This window comes from Cnephaeus nilssonii, assembly GCF_951640355.1.
Source record: "Cnephaeus nilssonii genome assembly, chromosome: 19".
Classification (NCBI taxonomy): domain Eukaryota; kingdom Metazoa; phylum Chordata; class Mammalia; order Chiroptera; family Vespertilionidae; genus Cnephaeus; species Cnephaeus nilssonii.
The window spans coordinates 7,350,710-7,370,727 of record NC_137090.1 but is presented as its reverse complement, the minus strand read 5'-3'; the positions used below and the strand labels follow the sequence as shown (position 1 = coordinate 7,370,727).

At 39.5% G+C, this 20,018-nt stretch overlaps 1 protein-coding gene across 3 annotated transcripts in view; it reads right to left on the bottom strand.

The window, feature by feature from the left end:
- ABCA9 (ATP binding cassette subfamily A member 9) overlaps positions 1-20,018 on the bottom strand; it is a 111,383-nt gene that overhangs the window by 35,822 nt on the left and 55,543 nt on the right. For 2 of the 3 annotated variants that reach the window (XM_079798044.1, XM_079798045.1), the window contains 9 exons: positions 17,414-17,515; positions 13,314-13,518; positions 8,927-9,091; positions 8,027-8,133; positions 6,939-7,165; positions 6,259-6,400; positions 5,782-5,967; positions 4,420-4,567; positions 1,333-1,501 (listed from right to left, as the gene is read on the bottom strand). The exons of the other annotated variant lie outside the window; for it this stretch is intronic. In XM_079798044.1, coding sequence (XP_079654170.1) covers positions 1,333-1,501; positions 4,420-4,567; positions 5,782-5,967; positions 6,259-6,400; positions 6,939-7,165; positions 8,027-8,133; positions 8,927-9,091; positions 13,314-13,518; positions 17,414-17,509 — 1,445 coding nt within the window. In that variant the 5' untranslated portion in view covers positions 17,510-17,515. The remainder of the gene's footprint in view (positions 1-1,332; positions 1,502-4,419; positions 4,568-5,781; positions 5,968-6,258; positions 6,401-6,938; positions 7,166-8,026; positions 8,134-8,926; positions 9,092-13,313; positions 13,519-17,413; positions 17,516-20,018) is intronic. 3 annotated transcript variants of the gene reach the window in all.

Genomic DNA, 20,018 nt, shown 5'->3' with positions numbered 1-20,018 from the left:
GGCAAAGATCATAACAGTGAGAGCAGTGGGTTTTACAGTCCTACCCAACTGAGCTCAACCCAGCTAGAACATTTAGTAGCTCTGTTACCTTAGCCAATGTACATATTCTGGGTAAATTTTGGCTTTTGTAACCTAATAACTTAGAGTGCTTTAGGGCTGTGTTGAAGGATGAGTAAAATATTTCATCTTGAGTGCATAGTGCTTGGTTCTTGGTAAGTATTCAGTAAACATCAGATTATATTGGTTTATGATGATGATTATGGTAATAGAAAGGAATGGAATTACCATGTTAGGTGCTATTATAGATCTGAAATGCTAGGCATTTTACATATTTTATTTTTATCAGGTAAATATCCATAAACTGAATCAAATTTACATTTCTTATTTTGTCATCTATTCATCAAACAATCCAGGTTCCATTCATATTGAACTGTTTAGATTTTCTCCTTTCTGTTTTAATCCCATTTTACCATCACTCTACATAGTTCTTATAGTTGAGTGAGCTGCTAAAGAGATAGAAAAATTAAAATAAACATATAAACACATCAACTAAAGTCACTGCTTTGCTCCCAGTTGATCTGCTGGAGGTTAAACCTAGTTTAGGTCACAGGGCAAATATAAGTATGGAAGATAAATATGGAACAGATTAAAATAAAAAGTGAAATGGTTGTAGAAACTTAGTAGTCTGTTGTAATCTGAGACAGTTCAGGGAAGATGGACATATATGCTGGATACAGATGGATGAATAAAATTTGAATAGTAAGGGATGTTGAAAAATTTCTTCTTAATTTTTTATTTGAAAATAAAAGTTACTTAGCACCGAACAAAAACATTCTAAAAGGCACTTCTCCCTCAATTCCCTATGTGACTATCTCTAGGACTTCTCTTCCTTTCTCTTCCCTACTCTTTCATCTTCTTTGAGAGGGTAATAAATAGAAAAGAGAAGTTTAAAAAATTGAGAGAGAAAAATAGGAAATATAATAAATGAGGTAGGAGTCATGTGTGAATAAATGAATCCAGGCAAAGAAAAGAGTGAGGTTGAGGCTAAGGTTTGAGAAGACAACAGATAGAAGATTAAGAATCCAGATGAGGGTTTTGTCAAATTATCTTTGTGGGTGAAATCTCAGTTTGTATTTAATGTAAATGTCAATAATATAAGACACAAAAGGTAAAGGAACTTTTCTTTCAGCTTGAAGTGGGAAGAGATTAATGTAGCATGGATGAGGTTTGATGGGAGCCATCTATAGGGCACCAGAGAGAACTTGGCTTATTTCAAGTGCAAACTACTAGCTCTTCATTCTTTGGCCTGTTCTTCATCTGCATCCTTGTTACCTGATGGCTTCTTTCCCATGGAATTCTGGAGACACTGGTTCAAAGGAGTCATTAGATGAAGAATCAGAATATATTTCATCTTCAAGGGCCACATGATCAGCATTACGTTGTCGTGACCAAAATGAGGACTTCAGGAAAAACAAGGGTGAGTATTGATGTCCATATTCATCTATGTGGCCAGGAGACAAATTCTGGGTCAAACACCATGTTAACGGAGAGAGTCACCCCAATGCAGCATAGCAATGCAAACTTTCTGCCAATAAACTTGAAACATGGTCAACACACACACAAAAATACATGTTTGGATATATGTAACTTCTTAAGGAGAAAAAAGATCACTAAGATGTCTCTCTATTATAATTATTGTTCCTCTGAGAAGAACTGAAGCTTTGACTCTAAAAAATTCTGGAGGAACTTAAATAAATGTTAAGACTCTTCTTAACCCCAAGAACATCAGATATTGCAAGACAAATGGAAGATAGCTCGGGCATGCTGAACTGTATCGATGCTGGCAAAGGAGGAAGAACTTGAGGACTATCTCTACACTAATAAAAGAGTAGCATGCTAATTGACCATACCATCATGACGCCCACCAGCCAACCAGGAGTGAGTATGCAAATTAATCCAAAGATGGCGGGTTAATTTACATATGCAGGCATCGAGCGGCCTGGGGAGGTGTTAGACACCACCCCAGCCGCTCAGAGCCTCTTGGCAGCGTGGGAAGGCGGAAAGGTGGCTTTGGGCAGGAGCGCAAAGGCGGCTCCAGCCCGAGCGAAGGCGGTGCTAGCAGCCAGGGAAAGGAAAGCCCATTCTTGCACGAATCTCTGTGCATCAGGCCTCTAGCTGCATATAAAACAACAAATATTCCAAGAGAAGATTGATTAGGATTTAACAAAAATAAGTGACAGAATGGGAGTGAATGGGGCAAGAGAACTTATTAAAATTGAACACAGAGTGGAATTTCAAAAGCTAATTTGTATTTACGCCTTATGTCAACTCCAAATTATAACATTCCCCTGAAGCAAATTTATGATCTGCATTAAGAATGCATTATTCATGAACTGCTTTCTGGAAATGAATCCACAGTATATTTGCACTTAATTATCACTTCTGTTTTCCAACATATTAAGGGACATTATGAAATGGAAGAATTATATTTCTCTTATATTCTGCAACTGGCTTCCACTGTAAGATTGATGGGTTTTCAAACTTCTGTGTACTTTTCACATGTCCAGGCATGCATCCATGCAATAAATATATACCGAACACTCCCTACATACCTGTTGTAGGTATATTATTAGTTAGTACCCATCTTTTCCCCTGGATTAGGAAGCCTAACAAATAAAAGCATGTAGCTTAACTAGATACATTCTGCCACGAGATTTATTAATACATGATTCTATCATTTTATCTAGTTAATTTTCCTTTCTAACATTCATACTTCTTATCTTTAAAAGAATTTCTAACAAAATCAACTTGTTTAAATTCAGGCTTAAACTCAGTCTTTTTTCTTTTCTTTTCATTTTTTTTTTTTTTGAGAGAGAGAGAGTGGAGGGGGGAGAAGGAGAGATAGAAACATTGCTGGGAGAGAAACATCAATCAGCTGCCTCCTACAGGCCCACTACTGGGGATTAAACCTACCACCCAGCCAAATGCTCTGACAGGGAATCAAACCAGTGACCTCTTAGTTCATGGGTTGATATTCAACCAATGAGCCATACCTGCCAGGCTAAATTCAGTCTTAATGAATGGATGATACAAATAATTCCAACTGTATAATAAATATATAAGCCAAAAAGTATAGATCCTGACATCTATTTTTCTGGGCTCTTCTAGAAGGCAGAGGTAGTTATTGTTCTGGAGGATTACCTTAAAACAGCACAATCAAGTCACTGCTTCAAGACCATGCTATGCATCTTCAATCTCAATCCCTTCCCTTCTTCCCTTTCTACCAGTGTTTAGTCACTGGTGACATTTTTACCCACTCAGTGTGTTGATGCCATTAGTGACTTTCATAATTTTTCCAGCTTTACTGAAGTACGATCAACAAATAAAAATTACAGCCGAAACCGGTTTGGCTCAGTGGATAGAGCGTCGGCCTGCGGACTGAAAGGTCCCAGGTTCGATTCTGGTCAAGGGCATGTACCTTGGTTGCGGGCACATCCCAAGTAGGGGTTGTGCAAGAGGCAGCTGATCGATGTTTCTCTCTCACTGATGTTTCTAACTCTCTATCCCTCTCTCTTCCTCTCTGTGAAAAATCAATAAAATATATTTAAAAAAAAACAAACAAATAAAAATTACATATAGATTAAATGTATAATAAAGGCCCTTGGTGTTCTGTCTTGAATGGGAAATGCAGAGGTGACACAGCCCCTGCCTTTCATTATAAAAGGAGGGAGGAAAAAATGCAGCAGTATTTCAGCTGCAAGTACTTACTGAGCCTGGCATGCACCAGGCACTGAGGTGGGTGCTTGAGGTTTATCTGGGAACAAAACAGAGCCCTGCTTTTGTGGAACTCATATGCTTTTGTGTTGCAGGCTGATAAAAATGAAGATTTATCGCCTATTGACTTTCCCATTGTGAAACTATGTGGAGATCTTTTTGAAGTAGAGGTGCCCTGGTCCTACCACTTATTAAATGAATTATAATCTCTTGGAGTTGACTTGGGCTTAGAAGGTTTTTCAAGTTCCCCAGGTGGTTCTGAAGTACAGCCAGGGCTCAGAACCAGTGAGCTAAATAGTTAGACAAAGCAGCTATAAATTTCCATGACTAAGTACCAAGCCAGATTCACTTAGGAACTAGCTTTCTAAGCATCTCTTTAAAAAGAAACCAGCCACACACAGAGCAGAGTGAAGTTCAAACAAAGGCTAGTCATTCTATGAGCAAAATTCTGGATTCTGCTCTGACCAGTCAAAACAGCCAGAGAGAAATGAACAACTGAATTGGTCACTGGCAATAACCTTGTTGATTTCAATGACCTTGATGCACAGGATAGTTCTTTAAATATAAACAACACGTGTTAGGAGATTCATTTTAGGAAACAAAATTATTTAAATAGTGTTTGATTTTAATCATATCACTACTCACTTGGCAAAATTTTTTCAAAATAAATCGTCAGTGCCAGATAGATGAAAATATCAAAAGCCAACATAAAATGTGTTGCTATTATTTGGCTCGAGTAGTTTGAAAAAGCAGGAAGTGCATTGGAATTCACATCATAGTCCACACGTAAAAGCTGAAAATGAAAAGGTAATTAATTAAAGGAAATTGGGCTTATGATAAATGTTAAACAGGTTTAGCATAAAAAATAAAATAAGCTACTCTTTGCCCCATACTGGGAATACAAAGTTGACTAAAACTGACTACTTTACTCTCATATCTATTGGAAAGCATGTGCACAGGAACAATTATAATGCAGTTTAGTAACTGCAATGATTTAAAATATGTTCCCAATGAAATGGGAGTGTCAGGAGGAGGTAGAGGAGTATGGGAAAAGATGACATTTGAGCTCTGCCTTCAATAAATCTTTACCAAAGAGAACATGGAAGAAAGGTGCAGTGTTCTTTGAAATGTCTCCTGAGAAAGATTTCATGCTCCTGGAAAGATCACTGGTGTGTTGAAGAAGAACCAGTGGGCTGGTCTATAATGTTCAAGCTAATGAGTACTTTATAACAAACTATTCTTTTGTTAAGCACTAAATAACAGACCTGTAATGAGTGACATGACCATTCATTGGAAAAATGGCAAAGAAAGTTCACTGTGAGAATCAGATCAAGAGAAATGACATTTTATGAACAGAAATGTAATTTACTAAATGCATTTTCAAGGTGTTTCTATGATCATGGGTGCTGTTCAATTAGTAAGTCAAAATATGAACTAGAAGAGTTATTTAGTATTATATTTGTGACATCATGTCCATATTTAATTAGCTGCCAAAAATAACACTCCAAGAATTATATATTGGCCTTCCATTTTCTCACTCACCTGTGGTTTATTTTACTGGGCTAAGTGCTGCCAAAGCTTTTAAAACCTCACAATAGTCTTTATTAGAATTTTATACCTTATAATACTAAGCATAGAAATGACTACAGATAATTAAATTCCAGAGAGGAGACAAAAATAGGGTTAATACATAGCAAAATAATAGTTTATTTTATATTTAAATATAATTTATTTTATTTTATAGTCTCGTGTTCTGAGATTTGAGTTGCTCCTATAACTCAGTGCATAGAGCATTCTAATTGTTGTGTTTAAGGTAATTATTATGCCTAATCTCACCAGGATGCGGTGTGTAGACACTTATCTATGCTTGCATAGCAAATGTAACAAAAATTGAACATGCTGGTGTTTGATTTTTAATGAAGTAAATAATGTGATACCGAAAACAAAATCCCAGAGAAGGAAGATGGCTCAGAAATGCCATTAATACGTGATTAGATGGATTCTCACCTGGGTCATTCCAAGCATGAAGGCAAAGGGGCTGAGAAAACCCAACATCCACTCCAAGGACGCAGGGAGATGCCTGTGCAAGACCGTGAATCCTAGACTCCCCCAAAAGACAGTGAGAAGGAACATGACCAGGCCAGTGAGGAATGACTTCTTTATCAAGACGCTCATTAGGAAAGCCAAAGCTATCTACGGGGAGAAAAGACACAGTTGGTTTATGTTTCTCTATAAATTATTCCTAACAGAATAACATAAGAAATCAAATATATAAAATTAGCATTATATTAGTCTATGTATAAAACACAAAAAGATGATCTGAAATTTGCACTACAAACTGGCATTACAGGTCAAATACCAGTCTACAGACTTTCCCATGCAAAGAGAGCAGGCACAGAAGAAAAGGGTTTTGTAGAACAACAACCTATTTGAAAACCAACACTTAATCTTGTCAGATGGGAAAAGTGTAATTCACCAACTCACCAAAGACAATCCATAGAGGAAAAAGAGAGTGAAGACCACCATGAAGCCAGTCCAAATTAGAAATTGGGTAGATTTTATAATAAGCACCAATAAAAGGGTAGCGATGAAGATGAAACCAGCATAGAGCAAGCCCCAGGAGAGCCTAATATGGAAACAAAATGCTATTTTAGTATTTCATGTTCCATTGGAAAGGGACTGCCATGGATTCTAACACACCTGGAATAGCTCAACTTGTGACATTTTAAATTCCAATTACCCAGCCCCGATATATCAGCCTGTTCTGCCAGTTTGCTCCCTCGATTACAGTATATTCATCATACCTGATCTCCAAAAGGGTTTCTGATCCCTGACCTCTTTTTCCCCGTTCAGCCTCACCCTGGCTTGAATTTCACTTCTGGCTTAGGCACCGATGTCTATCACTTCTACCACACTCTTCCCTGTAGACTCAGTGGTCATTCCCCAGGACCCCTGCTTTGCAATCACCCCAAAAACCCAAACCTCATGTTCTCCCTTCGAGATGCATAGTAACCCCTAGCTTCAGCCTGGCAAGCATTCCACCAAGGACAATGTATCCCATTCATAGAAAAAAGGTGGAAAAACATTACATTTGCATAATGAGGCTTTGAAGAAGTCCACTTTCCCTAAACTCCTACCTTTATTTATTGGTACACTTGACTCACCAGAATGCTGATTGTCGAAGACCCATCATTGTCATCAATCCCTTCATCCTTTTCCTCTCTCTTGTAACATTAATAGAGGCATAATAAATGAATGGGGAAAAGGAAATAATGTAGAAGAAAAGGAAGATATTCATGATCATCCCATCTTGTCTCACGAAGGGATGTATCTTCATATTTTTTCCAGTAACTGACATCAATTCCTCCATCACCGAGTGATTTGTTGTGATCTGAAGAAAGACATGGATTTGTATATTCATGGATGACAGGCTCCGTTTTCTTTCAATCATCTCTGTTACTATGGACACGTAATGGGTCTGTGTGGAGCTGATGCTAGCCCAACTTTTCACTCCCCTGTTCCGCCACTGGCCCGCTTGGAGCTTCCACTCCAGGCATCCAGAGCTGCACACAGTTCCCCAAATTTGCTATGTGCTTTATCGCCGCCCTGCCTAACATTGCCTGGTGATTTGCTTGCAATGTCTTTATGACATTATCTATTCAGCAAACCTCTTCCCTCAAGCTTCAGTGTGGAATGTCACTTCAATGAGGCATTCTTCCATGGCGTCCTAGGCCGAGAAGCTTGTGCTCATTTACCTGGAAGGACTTTATGAACACCTCCATGACTGCCTACTTCTCCTCTTCCAAGAATTTAATTCTATGCCTGGCTTCCTGAGAAGGTGTCTTCTCTGAGGAGAAAATTTCTCTTCTATTTATACATATCCTCCTTGGCACACGACAACTTAAGTAAACTTTGTTGTAAGGAAACCGGTGAGTAAATGAAAGAACAAGGCTATTGATTTATATTTTCTTGGATGAAACTTTAAAAAAAATTGATTTGAGAGAGAGGAAGGCAGAAGGAAAGAGAGAGAGAGAAACATTGAGTGGTTGCCTCTCGTACATGCCCCAACCAGGGATGGAACCCGCAACCTAGATATGTGCCCGGACCGGAATTGAACCAGTGACCTTTTGGTGCACAGGATGACACTCCAACCAACTGAGCCGCACGGACCAGAGCTGATGAAACTTTTGATGCTTCTAATACCATTAATCTGCATTGATCACTAGTTTGCATTGGACATTTTTGTACTCACTTCTATAATAGCAGCATTTATGACAGCTTGAAGATGCACAAAGCCTGTCTTCCAGAATGTTGTAACTGCACAGTCAGTATCTCCCAAATATGTTCCATAACAATGAGCTTTAAGGGAAAAATGTGTAACTGTTTTAAGAAATTATTTTCCATCCCACAGTTATAAAAGACATTGTCCTATACTGACATCTGAAAGGTTTAGAGGCATGTATTTTTCTCATTTAACTTTTCATCTGGAATTGTCATTTCATGTGAAATAATTTCATTTTGTTCTTTACGGAAAGACAATTTTCCTTGCACTGACTGACCCGCAATGTCTTCCAGAGCTCTCTCTTCTGCTTCAATGATCTATCTGTCTATTACTATGGTCACAGCACAGTTTTAATTACTTTAACTTCATTCTTTTCTAAAGAGCATCTTGGCTATTCTGTGCTCCTTTTAGAGGTATATTTTAGACTAAATATATCAATTTATATTTAAATATCCGTTATGCTTTTGATTGAAATTGGTTCCTGAAGAAATCTGGGCAGAATTCATATCTGCAATAAGTAAATTATAAACATGTAATATATATATATATTACATGTTTATAATTTACTTATTGTTCATATATATCTATACATATGTAAATATAAGTATACATATAAAACTACATATATATCTATACATATGTTCATATATATCTATACATATGTAAATATAAGTATACATATAAAAGTACAACATAATACAGTATGTGAATGTACTTCAAAATCACTGTACATTTTTGAAATGTGTCCATTGGCCTGTTGTCATCACCATTGCAGATACAGATTTTAAAATTCACTGCATTAACATCTATTCCTACATATGCCTTATGACATAAATAGAATGTAGTGGAATTGTATAGCTAGAACGTTACCTGTATGGTCTCTGTGTTCCTTCCTTTTTAAAATTGGTTCTTCCTGTGAGAATTTCAAATTATATGAGAATGTATTAGTAAAGACGACTCCTACTATTTTCCTAGGAAGATATGCCATTAATTCTTCAATACTCTCTTCATCGAACTGTCCCATGACGTCTGTTTCTGCCATTATAAGAAAGTAATATTATAATTAACTAGAGGCCCAATAAACAAAATTCATGCAAGAGTAGGCCTTCCTTCACCCGGCTGCCAGCATGGGCTTCCCTCTGGCACCTGGGGCCCAGACTTCTCTCTGGCTGCCGGTAGGCACCGGGGACCCAGGCTCCCCTCACAGCCCCGGCTTCGTCCAGAAGGTCGTCCAGAAGGATGTCTGGTCTAATTAGCATATTACACTTTTATTATTATAGATAATTTATTAGGAGACTAACTACAGGTTTCACATTCAATTGCTTTTACTAAAGTTCTTTATGGAAATAAAATTAAATCAAATATCGATTTGGAGTAAGGCACAGTCAAAGTTGAGTACAAACATTTCTACTTAAATATTTTTTATTGATTTCAGAGAGGAAGGGAGGGGAGAGAGAGAGAGAAACATCAATGATGAGAGAGAATCATTGATCGGCTACTCCTTTACACCTCACCCTGGGGATCAAACCTACAACCCAGTTGGTCATGTGCCCTGACTGGGAAGCTAACTGTGACCTCCTGCTTCATAGGTTGATGCTTAACCACTGAGAAACACTGGCTGGTGGGACAGACTTTTCTATAATTTTATCCAGATAGTGTATAATCAGAAGACATACATAAAAATTATTTTCATATGTTGGAATTATTGAACCAATTTTAATTACATATAATATACCATATCAATTAAACTACTCACAGAAGAATTAGCATTACAAAAAATCTAGAATTAGCATTACAATAAACCTAAAATTATATATATATGTATATATGAATATAAAATCTAATAAAAGAATAATATGCAGATTGACCATCACTCTAACACACAAGATGGCTGCCCCCATGTGGTCAAAGATCCTGCCCCCATGTGGACACAAGATGACCACCACAAGATGGCCAGCAGGGAAGTGCAGTTGGGAGGAACCAGGCCTGCAAGGGAGGGCAGTTGGGGGTGACCAGGCCGGCAGAGGAGGGAAGTTGGGGGTGACCGGGCCTTCAGGGAAGGGCAGTTGGGCTGGACCCAGGCCTGCAGGGGAGAGCAGTTGGGGGGGGGGGCGGACTAGGCCTGCAGGGGAGGGCAGTTAGGGGTGACCAGGCCTGCAGTGGAGGGCAGTTAGGGGCAAACAGGCTGGCAGGGGAGCAGTTAGGTATCAATCAGGCTGGCAGGGGAGTGGTTAGGGGGTGATCAGGCTGACAGGCAGGCAGACGAGCAGTTGGGAGCCAGAAGTCCTGGATTGTGAGAGGGATGTCCCAGATTGGAGAGGGTGTAGGCTGGGTTGAGGGGACCCCCCCTCCCCATGCACGAATCTTGTGCACCAGGCCTCTAGTATATATATATATATATATATATATATATATATATATATATATATATATATATATATATATATCACAATTAGGTACTGGTTTATATCAGGTGGAAATAACCATGTAACTTCATTTTTCTTTAACAATCCTCACAGTATGGTTAATATGCTGAAGAAAAAGAGTGAAAACTTTAAAAATATGTGAGTGCTTATGTTGATATCACTAAAATAATCCCTCTTTTTTGCTAATATTGTGTTCAATGCCATATAGATACTTTAGTAAAACTGAAAAAAATGAGAAGAAATGGGAGAAAAGTTCTGGATTGGGGTGGGAATGTCAAAGATCAAAGTGGAGGGAGCAGATAGGATGTATTTTGACAGAATTAACATTTCCCCCTGGGATAATATTTTTCATTAAATATGTTATAATCATTAGTAAGTCCCTTAACCTTTTTGACTCAATTTCCATATTTATAAAATAAACTTAATATCAATTATTATTAGTACAGAATATTAAACAAAGTACAGATAAATATAATACAGAATGATACTATTAATATTACATAATAATATTCTATTGCTATAGAATAAAGTCTAAAAATCTAGCACATAGTAGCATTTCATGAATATTTATTATCATAATTGCAAATGACCTTACTGTAAAATAAAGATAATAACACATTCATTGTAAAGACAAACTCCAGGTAAAGACCTTGCACACAGTAGTCATTTAATGAATATTTATTATTGCAATTGCATGTGACTTTTAACGAAGGTGTTGTTGAGAAGCACATGTTTATGTCATTGGGACCCCTAGGAGGACACTGTGAAGCAGGGTAGGAACAAACCCATCTCAGGGTACACAGGAAGAGTAGGCCTCAGTTTGTCAGGCAGATCAGGTTAAGATCTTGAATCAAAAGCAGATTCAGTGTTTTCAGGCAAGATGCACAGTGTAGACATTCAGATTCAAGTGGAACCAATGGTGTGATGTGCGGTGAGGTCCCATGGGAAAGCTAGGGAGGTCTACACCCACCCTCCTGGCCTGTGTGCAGGGAAGCAAGGACAGGAAAGAAAAGTCCACATAATCTGGGATCTGTAGTTATAAACACAGACTGCAGAGCGGGTGGACTTCTGGATGCTGAGTTCAGATACGGAGTCAGAATCCAAACACAACATGAATGGTTACTGGAGCCAGAGTGGAATTATGGACAGAGGTTGACAAAAAGATGAGACATTAATTCTATAACTTCTAGCGACTGGGTGGAACAAGAGTCACAGGTTGCCTTTATAATAATACCACTCTTGGTAGGGAATTATGGTGCCTAAAATTAATACTGAGTCCCTTCCAAGTCATGTTTTTATGTTCTTTAAAAAAAATTCGAGATTTAGTTCCATAAAAGTCATTCTTTTAAACTGTGCAATTTCACGATTTTCAGGATATTCACAAAGTTGTGCAAGCAGTAAGCCACTGTCAAATTATAACCCAATTCACATTTATGGGGCAATCACCATAGATCCCCCTTTGAAGTGTGTGTTTATATTTATAAGAAAACCCAAAAACCTGCTGTTTTAATGGCCTGACATACAGTCCTCCTTCTAGTAAACACCCTGACATTTATCTACAATACTGCCCCTCTTCCATTCACATATCCTGTGGTTTGGATGTGGTTCACAGGGGGACCTGGAAACCCAACCGATGGATAATGACAATACTTTATTTCCCTTATGCAATGAGATTAGTTCCTGATGGACCAAGATCCAGACTAATCTAAAGACCATTTGTTTCATGGGTATAATTTCCAAAGTTAATTTGAAATGTTGGGTAAGATCTGTATTCCTTTCGCTTTCACTGGAGTTGTTTATGTGGTAGGGCTACAACTGGAGATTCTGAAGACTAACTCTGCATCTTTTGGGGAGAGCCAACCTGTGAATGAAGGCAGCACACATTGCTATAGACCTGAGAAGTAGACACATATTTCTTCCTCTGCTGTTGACACTCACCTACACAGCTGTGCTTTGATACTCTTTTTCCTTAAGCTACACAAAAGGTGCCCCTTTTCCTTACCACAAGATGAATTGGAATTCCCTCATTCTCAACTGGGATATTCATGAAAAATATAGTACTGTTAACTTAATTTTAAATATGGTGGTGAGACTCAGAGAAGTTGATGACTTGTGAAACGTACTGTAGACATAACACAGAACTACTTTAGTCAAATGTTCTCTGACTCTATGTCCAGTTCTCTTGCCTCTGCTCTAGGCTGCTTCTCGTCAAATTTCAGGAAATTGTTACAGACAGGATCTTGACAGTAGGAATGCTCATCTTATTTTTCATTGATAAGTACCTTACCACTAAAGGGTGAACAATTAAAACACAGAATATTCTTCAATAAAATCTTCAAATATAGTTAGGTAATCTTTTTGGTAATAAAAGGTGAGAATAAAATTCCTATAATCAAATTTAAGAGGAGAAAAGTCTGGCTGTTTTTTGGATATAATAATAAGCAAATTCTAGAGCAATAGTCTCATTCCAGTAACAAAGCTTCCACAGCTACAAGTCAACAAATCGCTAAACACTCCTCCTTTTCAACATCTACCCATTTGTGTATTCCATGCTTCCCCAAACCCTACACAACATCAGCCAATTTCTTTTTGGAAAGACTGCATACTGCAAGTGGTAATCCCTTGCTTGGCAAGAAATACATTCATAGTTTTGACTTAGATATGGCCTCTTACGCTCTAGAAAAGGAAAATACATTCACATTTCACATTACCTAGAAATGGTGACAACTGACATAGTTATCAACAGAAATACAAATTCAATGCACACATCTGCAGTCAAATGAACCAACTATTGACATTAGGAATTCCTCTTAGATTACTAGAAAACTCACCATTTATAAAGGAGGCCAAGGCAACTTTTTTCATTATCTTTTGGGTTTTACTGGTGAAAGGTGCATATGCAATCACAAATGTAGATAGGTTAAATGAATCTACCCGTCCCAGGTCCATAGTAGGCAGTGAAGAAAAATCAATGACTTCATGAGTAGCAGGATATAGGTACAAAGAAAGCAGTAGGAGCAATGAGCTCAACCATTCCTATACAATGCAAGAGAAAAAAAATAAAGAAAATGATGATTTCAAATAAGTCACCCACCATCATTTGGTTATGCAGTTTGTCTCATTGACTTTTCTCATTTAAATATAGACCACATTCTGAACCATTTTCAATATGGACAGTACAAATTTCAGCAGTCTGGGTCATACCAATGAACTATTACTAGGAGTTTATTTGTTTTGTGTTAATCCTCATCCAAGGACATTTTCCCATTGATTTTTAGGGAGATTGGGAGAGAGAGGGAAAGACAGAGAGAAACATTGATAAGAAACACATCAATTGGTTGCCTCTTGCCTGAGCCCTAACCAGGTCTCAGGCCGGGAGGAGCCGGCAATCAAGGTCTGTGCCCTTGACCAGAAATGAACCTGGGACCCTTTGGTCTGCATGCAAGTGCTCTATCAACTGAGCCAAACCAGCTAGGGCTTACTAGAAGTTTAAGTTTTTTGATCCACAGCGCCAGTGTAAAGCATGCACTTATCATGAAAATATGAGCGGCAAAAGTGGCAAGCTATTATAAACTAGAGGCCCAGTGCACAAAATTCGTGCACTTGAGGGGGGGGGTGGTCCCTCAGCCCAGCCTGCACCCTCTCCAATCTGGGACCCTTCTGGGGATGTCCGACTGCCAGTTTAGCAGGATTGGGCCTAAACGAGCTGTTGGACATCCCTCTCACAATCCGGGACTGTTGGCTCCTAACCACTCACCTGCCTCCCTGTCTGATTGCCCCTAACAGCTTCTGCCTGCCAGCCTGATCTCGCCCCCAACTGCCCTCCCCTGCTGGAAATCTTGTGATAACATGGGAGCAGCCATCTTGTGATGACTTGGGTGCAGCTATCTTGTGATGACATGTGGGCAGCCATCTTGTGACAACATGGGGGCGGCCATCTTGTGATGATGTGAGGGCATGAGGGTCAATTTGCATATTAACTCTTTATTATATAGGATTATCAGCTGATATTACTGTGGTGACCTACTTATGCTGTATAGGCAAATCTCGTTTTATTGCACTCTGCTTTATTGCACTTCACAGATGGTGCATTTTTACAAGTTGAAGGCAAGACCCTCCATCAGCAGAAAGATTACGACGAGTTTTATTGGGATCCTCACTTCATTACAGAGGCCTGCAACTGAACCCACATACCTCCAAAGTATGCCTGTATTTGATTCTGCTGAAAGCGCATGTGTTATAGAGACAGTTTCAAGGCATTGCACAATTAATGGTAATGCACTGGTTACATGCCAAGATTCTAGTATTGGAAACTCAACAGCATGTTGGCAACCTGAGAGACACTATCTTGTTAGTTATCAATATTAGTCACTTAAACACTACCAATAAGAAATCACTCTATTCTCTAAATGCATGACTGTAGAAAAAATTTCACAATAGATATACAGTAAAATCCCTACTTAGATAAAAATGCTACTTAGCTATACCTCTCTGATTTTCCTTTTTTCAATATCAAAGTTTAACCAGGATTTTTGTTATATGGTAAAATTACAAGTTCTAATACTAATTTTCTTCTTGGCACTAATCACATTTCCAAATTACCCATTATTTTTGAAGAGAATGATTTACTTTTTTTTTTTTTTTTTTAAGAGAAAGGTTCAAGAGAGAAAAGTGCCAGTTGCTATTTCTGTGGGTTGATTTGTTTACCACATCTTCAGAATACCAGTATCCTAACCCAAGGATCTATGCGTGGGAACACTGGTAAAAAGTGTGACCATTGGCCAGCCGTTCTGGATCAGTGGTTGAGCATCGGGCCATGAACCAGGAGGTCGCAGGTTCGATTCCCGGTCAGCGCACATGCCTGGGTTGTGGGCTTGATCCTCAGTCGGGGACGTGAAGGAGGCAGCCAATCAATGATTCGCTCTCATCATTGATGTTTCTATCTCTCTTTCCCTTTCCCTTCCTCTCCGAAATTAATGAAAAATATACTTTTTTAAAAAAGTGTGACCATTGACTTTTAAAACATTGATTGGGTTCTCTGCTGCTGACCAACTTCAGTGCCTTCAGACTTCAAATGATGAGTCTGTGTAATCAAAATATTTTTTTATTTTTAATATTATTTTATTGTTTAAAGTATTACATATATTAGTACATATATCTCCTTTTTTCTTTCCCATTGACCTTCCCCCAGCCTCCCCTACCCCCTGTCACATGCCCTCATCCCACCCCACCCCCCAGTGTCTTGTGTCCATTGGTATGCTTATATGCATGCATACAAGTCCTTTGGTTGATCTATTTCCCTCCCTCCCCAACACTCCCCAGCCTTCCCTCTGTAATTTGACAGTCTGTCTGGTGCTTTACTGCCTCTGTATCTATCTTTGTATTCATCAGGTTATAATGTTCTTTATTTTCCATAAATGAGTGAGATCATGTGTTATTTTTCTTTCATTGCCTGGCTTATTTCACTTAACATAATGCTCTCCAGGTCCATCCATGCTGCTGCAAATGGTAAGAATTCCTTCTTTTTTATAGCAGCGTAGTATTCCATTGTGTAGATGTACCATCGTTTTCTGATCCACTCATCTGCTGATGGGCATTGAGGCTGTTTCCAAATCTTAGTTATGGTGAATTGTGCTGCTATGAACATAGAGGTGCATATATCCTTTCTGATTGGTGTTTCTAGTATCTTGGGATATATTCCTAGAAGTGGGATTACTGGGTCAAATGGGAGCTCCATTTTTAGTTTTTTGAGGAAACTCCATACTGTTCTCCACAGTGGCTGCACCAGTCTGCATTCCCACCAGCAGTGCACGAGGGTTCCTTTTTCTCTGCATCTTCGCCAGCACTTGTCGTTTGTTGATTTGTTGATGATTGCCATTCTGACAGGTGTGAGATGGTACCGCATTGTCATTTTGCTTTGCATCTCTTGGATAATTAGTGACTTTGAGCATGTTTTCATGTGTCTCTTGGCCTTCCTTCTGTCTTCTTTCAAAAAGATTCTATTTAGGTCCGTTGCTCATTTTTTTTATTGGATCATTTATCTTCCTTTTATTAAGTTGTATAAGTTCCCTGTAGATATTGGAGATTAAACCTTTATCAGTAATAACATTTGCAAATATGTTCTCCCATACAGTGGGCTTTCTTGTTGTTTTGTTGATGGTTTCTTTTGCTGTGAAAAAGCTTTTTATTTTGATGCAGTCCCATTTGTTTATTTTCTCTTTAGCTTCCATTGTCCTAGGAGCAGTATTGGTGAAGAAATTGCTCTGGAATATGTCTGAGATTTCTCTGCCTGTGGATTCCTCTAGTATTTTTATGATTTTCCGTCATACTACCCAAAGCAATTTATAGATTCAATGCACTCCCCATTAAAATACCAATGGCATATTTCACAGACCTAGAAAGAACTTTCCAAAAATTCATCTGGAATAAAAAAAGACCCTGAATAGCCACAGCAATCCTGAGAAAGAAGAACAAAGTAGGTGGGATCTCAAAACCAGATTTCAAGCTGTATTACAAGGCCACTGTTCTCAAAACAGCCTGGTACTGGCACAAGAACAGACATATAGACCAATGGAATAGAATAGAGAACCCAGATATCGACCCAAACTACTATGCTCAATTAATATTTGACAAAGGAGGCATGAACATACAATGGAGTCAAGACAGTCTCTTCAATAAATGGTGTTGGGAAAATTGGACAGATACATGCAAAAAAAATGAAACTAGACCACCAACTTACACCATATACAAAAATAAACTCAAAATGGATACAGGACTTAATAAAAATATCTTGAGAAAGATTTCTTCTATTGTATCAAGGTGTTTTTTGTTGTTGTTTTTCTGGAGGGGAAATAAACAATCAGAGATACCTCCGAAGGAATGAACACTATTCAATAATAAATAAAGAAGAGAAACAGATATTGAATCATACCATTAAGGACTCCCTTTTCATTCTCCATTTTTTAAGCAAATTCTTGCAGAATAAGGCCCAGGTTTGTTGACACACACTTCTCTCTCTCTTACTCATGTTGCCCTGTTTCATGAGAAAAGAAAAGGGGAGAAGGTAAAGCATATACGATGGTCTTAATGGGAAAAAAAATCCTGCAAACACACAAACGAGCAGCCTGAGAAGGCCAGTGTGCTGAATCTGAGTGCCCAGTATCTGAGGGTTCCAAAGTTAGCCTTTTATTACTGGTACCCGCTCCCCGCTGCCCCCAAATTTCTCACGAATAAGTTCTTGTTTTGGAGGATCTTTCTTTCATTGTGTTTTATACGCATGTTAAACCTGGTTTTCCTTTGCTTCTAGTTTTGCCCACATTCTTACCTTCTGCTAAATGTTATCAAGTTTTCTTTCTCCCCCCTCTTTGTTTTCCCTCTTATCCTAAAGATATAATGGTTACTCTTTAAAAAAATTTTTTTGAAACTTAAAAGAATTATTTATTTATTTATTTATTTATTTATTTTGTTGTTTATTCAGGATGGTTATTTTGTATTTTAGTTGTAATTCCAGATTGGCCAGTAGAGTGTATAGGTTCCTATAGGGAGGCTGTCATGCATTTGAGCTTGGGCTCCAGATGGAGGCAGAAATTCCACCCGACTGGGCTCGGACAACTTGTGTGTAGGCCAGCTTATTGTGAAAACATTCCAGGGGCTCTGCCCAAAGTCGACTGCAGAGAGCAGCATTTTTTTCTGCAGATATTGTACCACAAGTACACAGTAGACCACAGCCCTCCTCCAGGTAAAAGTAGCAAGTCACAGTTTTAGCATATGCAACCTTGAGCGAGGAGGGAGAGGAGGGAGAGAGTGAGTTGGAGGTGTGGTGAGGATTAGGTAGGGGAATTTATACATGCCTTTTTTTTTTTTTTTCCCAGCAAGGACCCAGAATACCTCCCAGAAGGAGATGCCTCAGTGCAATAACAATAGCGCCACATCTTTCCATTGCCCTAATAACCAATATCACACAACACGACCTGCTGAGCTTGCCCTGAACACGGTGGGACTGGAATGCTCCCAAAGCTCACTGCAGGAGAACACTGTGCATCTGAGCTGATCCATAGGAAGTAAGGGATTCTGGGACGATCCCTAGTTTTCTGGGAAGCATGCCAGGTGACTCGGAAGACTAGGCCAGGACTTTGGAGCAGAGAGCAGCAGCTCCACCCTGAAATTGGCTTTTAAGTCCTGAACTTGGAGCAAGCAGTCTGCTCCCTCTAGGCTACACAACACTGGCCAGGGATAGAAAGCAGGCCATTGTCATGGGCTCCTCCATCGTGATAACGAGTGGGTGAGTGTGCCCATGCCTGAAGCTCTCACTCCATTCGTAGAAGAAGATGCCGACAGAGCTGTGCTATTTCCTAGAGACAAGGCACGAGAAAAGGGTCTGGAAGCCCGTTCCAACGCCAGGCTTATCAGCCACGGCAGCCCCAGAGGGCATTGCTGGAGGAAGATCCAACGCATGGATGTTCCTCAGGCTGAGAGGCAAGTCTAGGGAGGCGTGGACTGAGTGAAGAGGTTGGAGAGCACATGGAGAGGCAGTCAGAGGGAGGAAGAGATTCTTGGAAAAAAAGCATTAGGTGAGAGTGTCCCGTGAGAGGGGCTCAGGATCCCCATAGATGGTTCTAGTGCAGAGAATTCAGAGTAACCATTGAAAAAAACCCTCACCCCCACTGACGTGAGAGAGACACATCACTGGTTGCCTCCCATACTCTCCCCCACCTCACCCCACCCCCTGATTAAGGCTGAGGATTGAACTTGCAACTCAGGTATGTGCCCTTGACTGGGAATCGAATGGGCGACCCTTTGGTCTGCGGGTCGATGTTCTAATCACTGAGCAAAACCGTCCAGGACCCGAATAACTGCTTTTAAATCGACTATGGAGGGCTGTGCAGGTGGGTAAATTGGCCAAGAGGGCGATCTCCTCATTGTGGAATCAGCCACAGCCCAATGTAGCATGACCATGTCAGCGTGGCTCCAACCCCTTAGCTTTTCCATTGTAAGTTAGCACCGCGTACTGTATTCTCCCTGAGCTTACGTATGTTCTGTAGTTTATCCAAAGACTCACAGCCACGTGCATTCCTTTTCATGCAAGTAGTAGGCAGATTCAAAGGGTACTGACTCTGACCTTCCCCCTGTCCTATGGTTGTTGCATTCAGAACCACAGGTTTACACTGTAGGCGTGTGAAAGCTCTGAGTCCTGCAGAGCTAAGGAGTGTTGGGATGAGGAAAAGCTGCACATTTCACATTTGGACCCAGTACGTGGTGTGCACAGAGCAGAAAACCCCAGAAGGCAGCTTTCGTTTCTAAAATTCTTAGACCCGAGCCCCAGAGGCGGGAACAATAGACATGCAAGGGTGGGAAAGGCAGGTTCGCAGTGTTTCGTGTGGAAAACGAGACAATACTTAGCAAATAATTGTAACACAACAACAGACGCTGTGCTTGTTGTACTCACAACTGTCCACCTGCTTTTGCCCACCCCTGTGTTTCTGTAAATGTTTTTCGTAAACAGTCTCAAAGTCAGAAAAACAGTTTATCGCAATGCC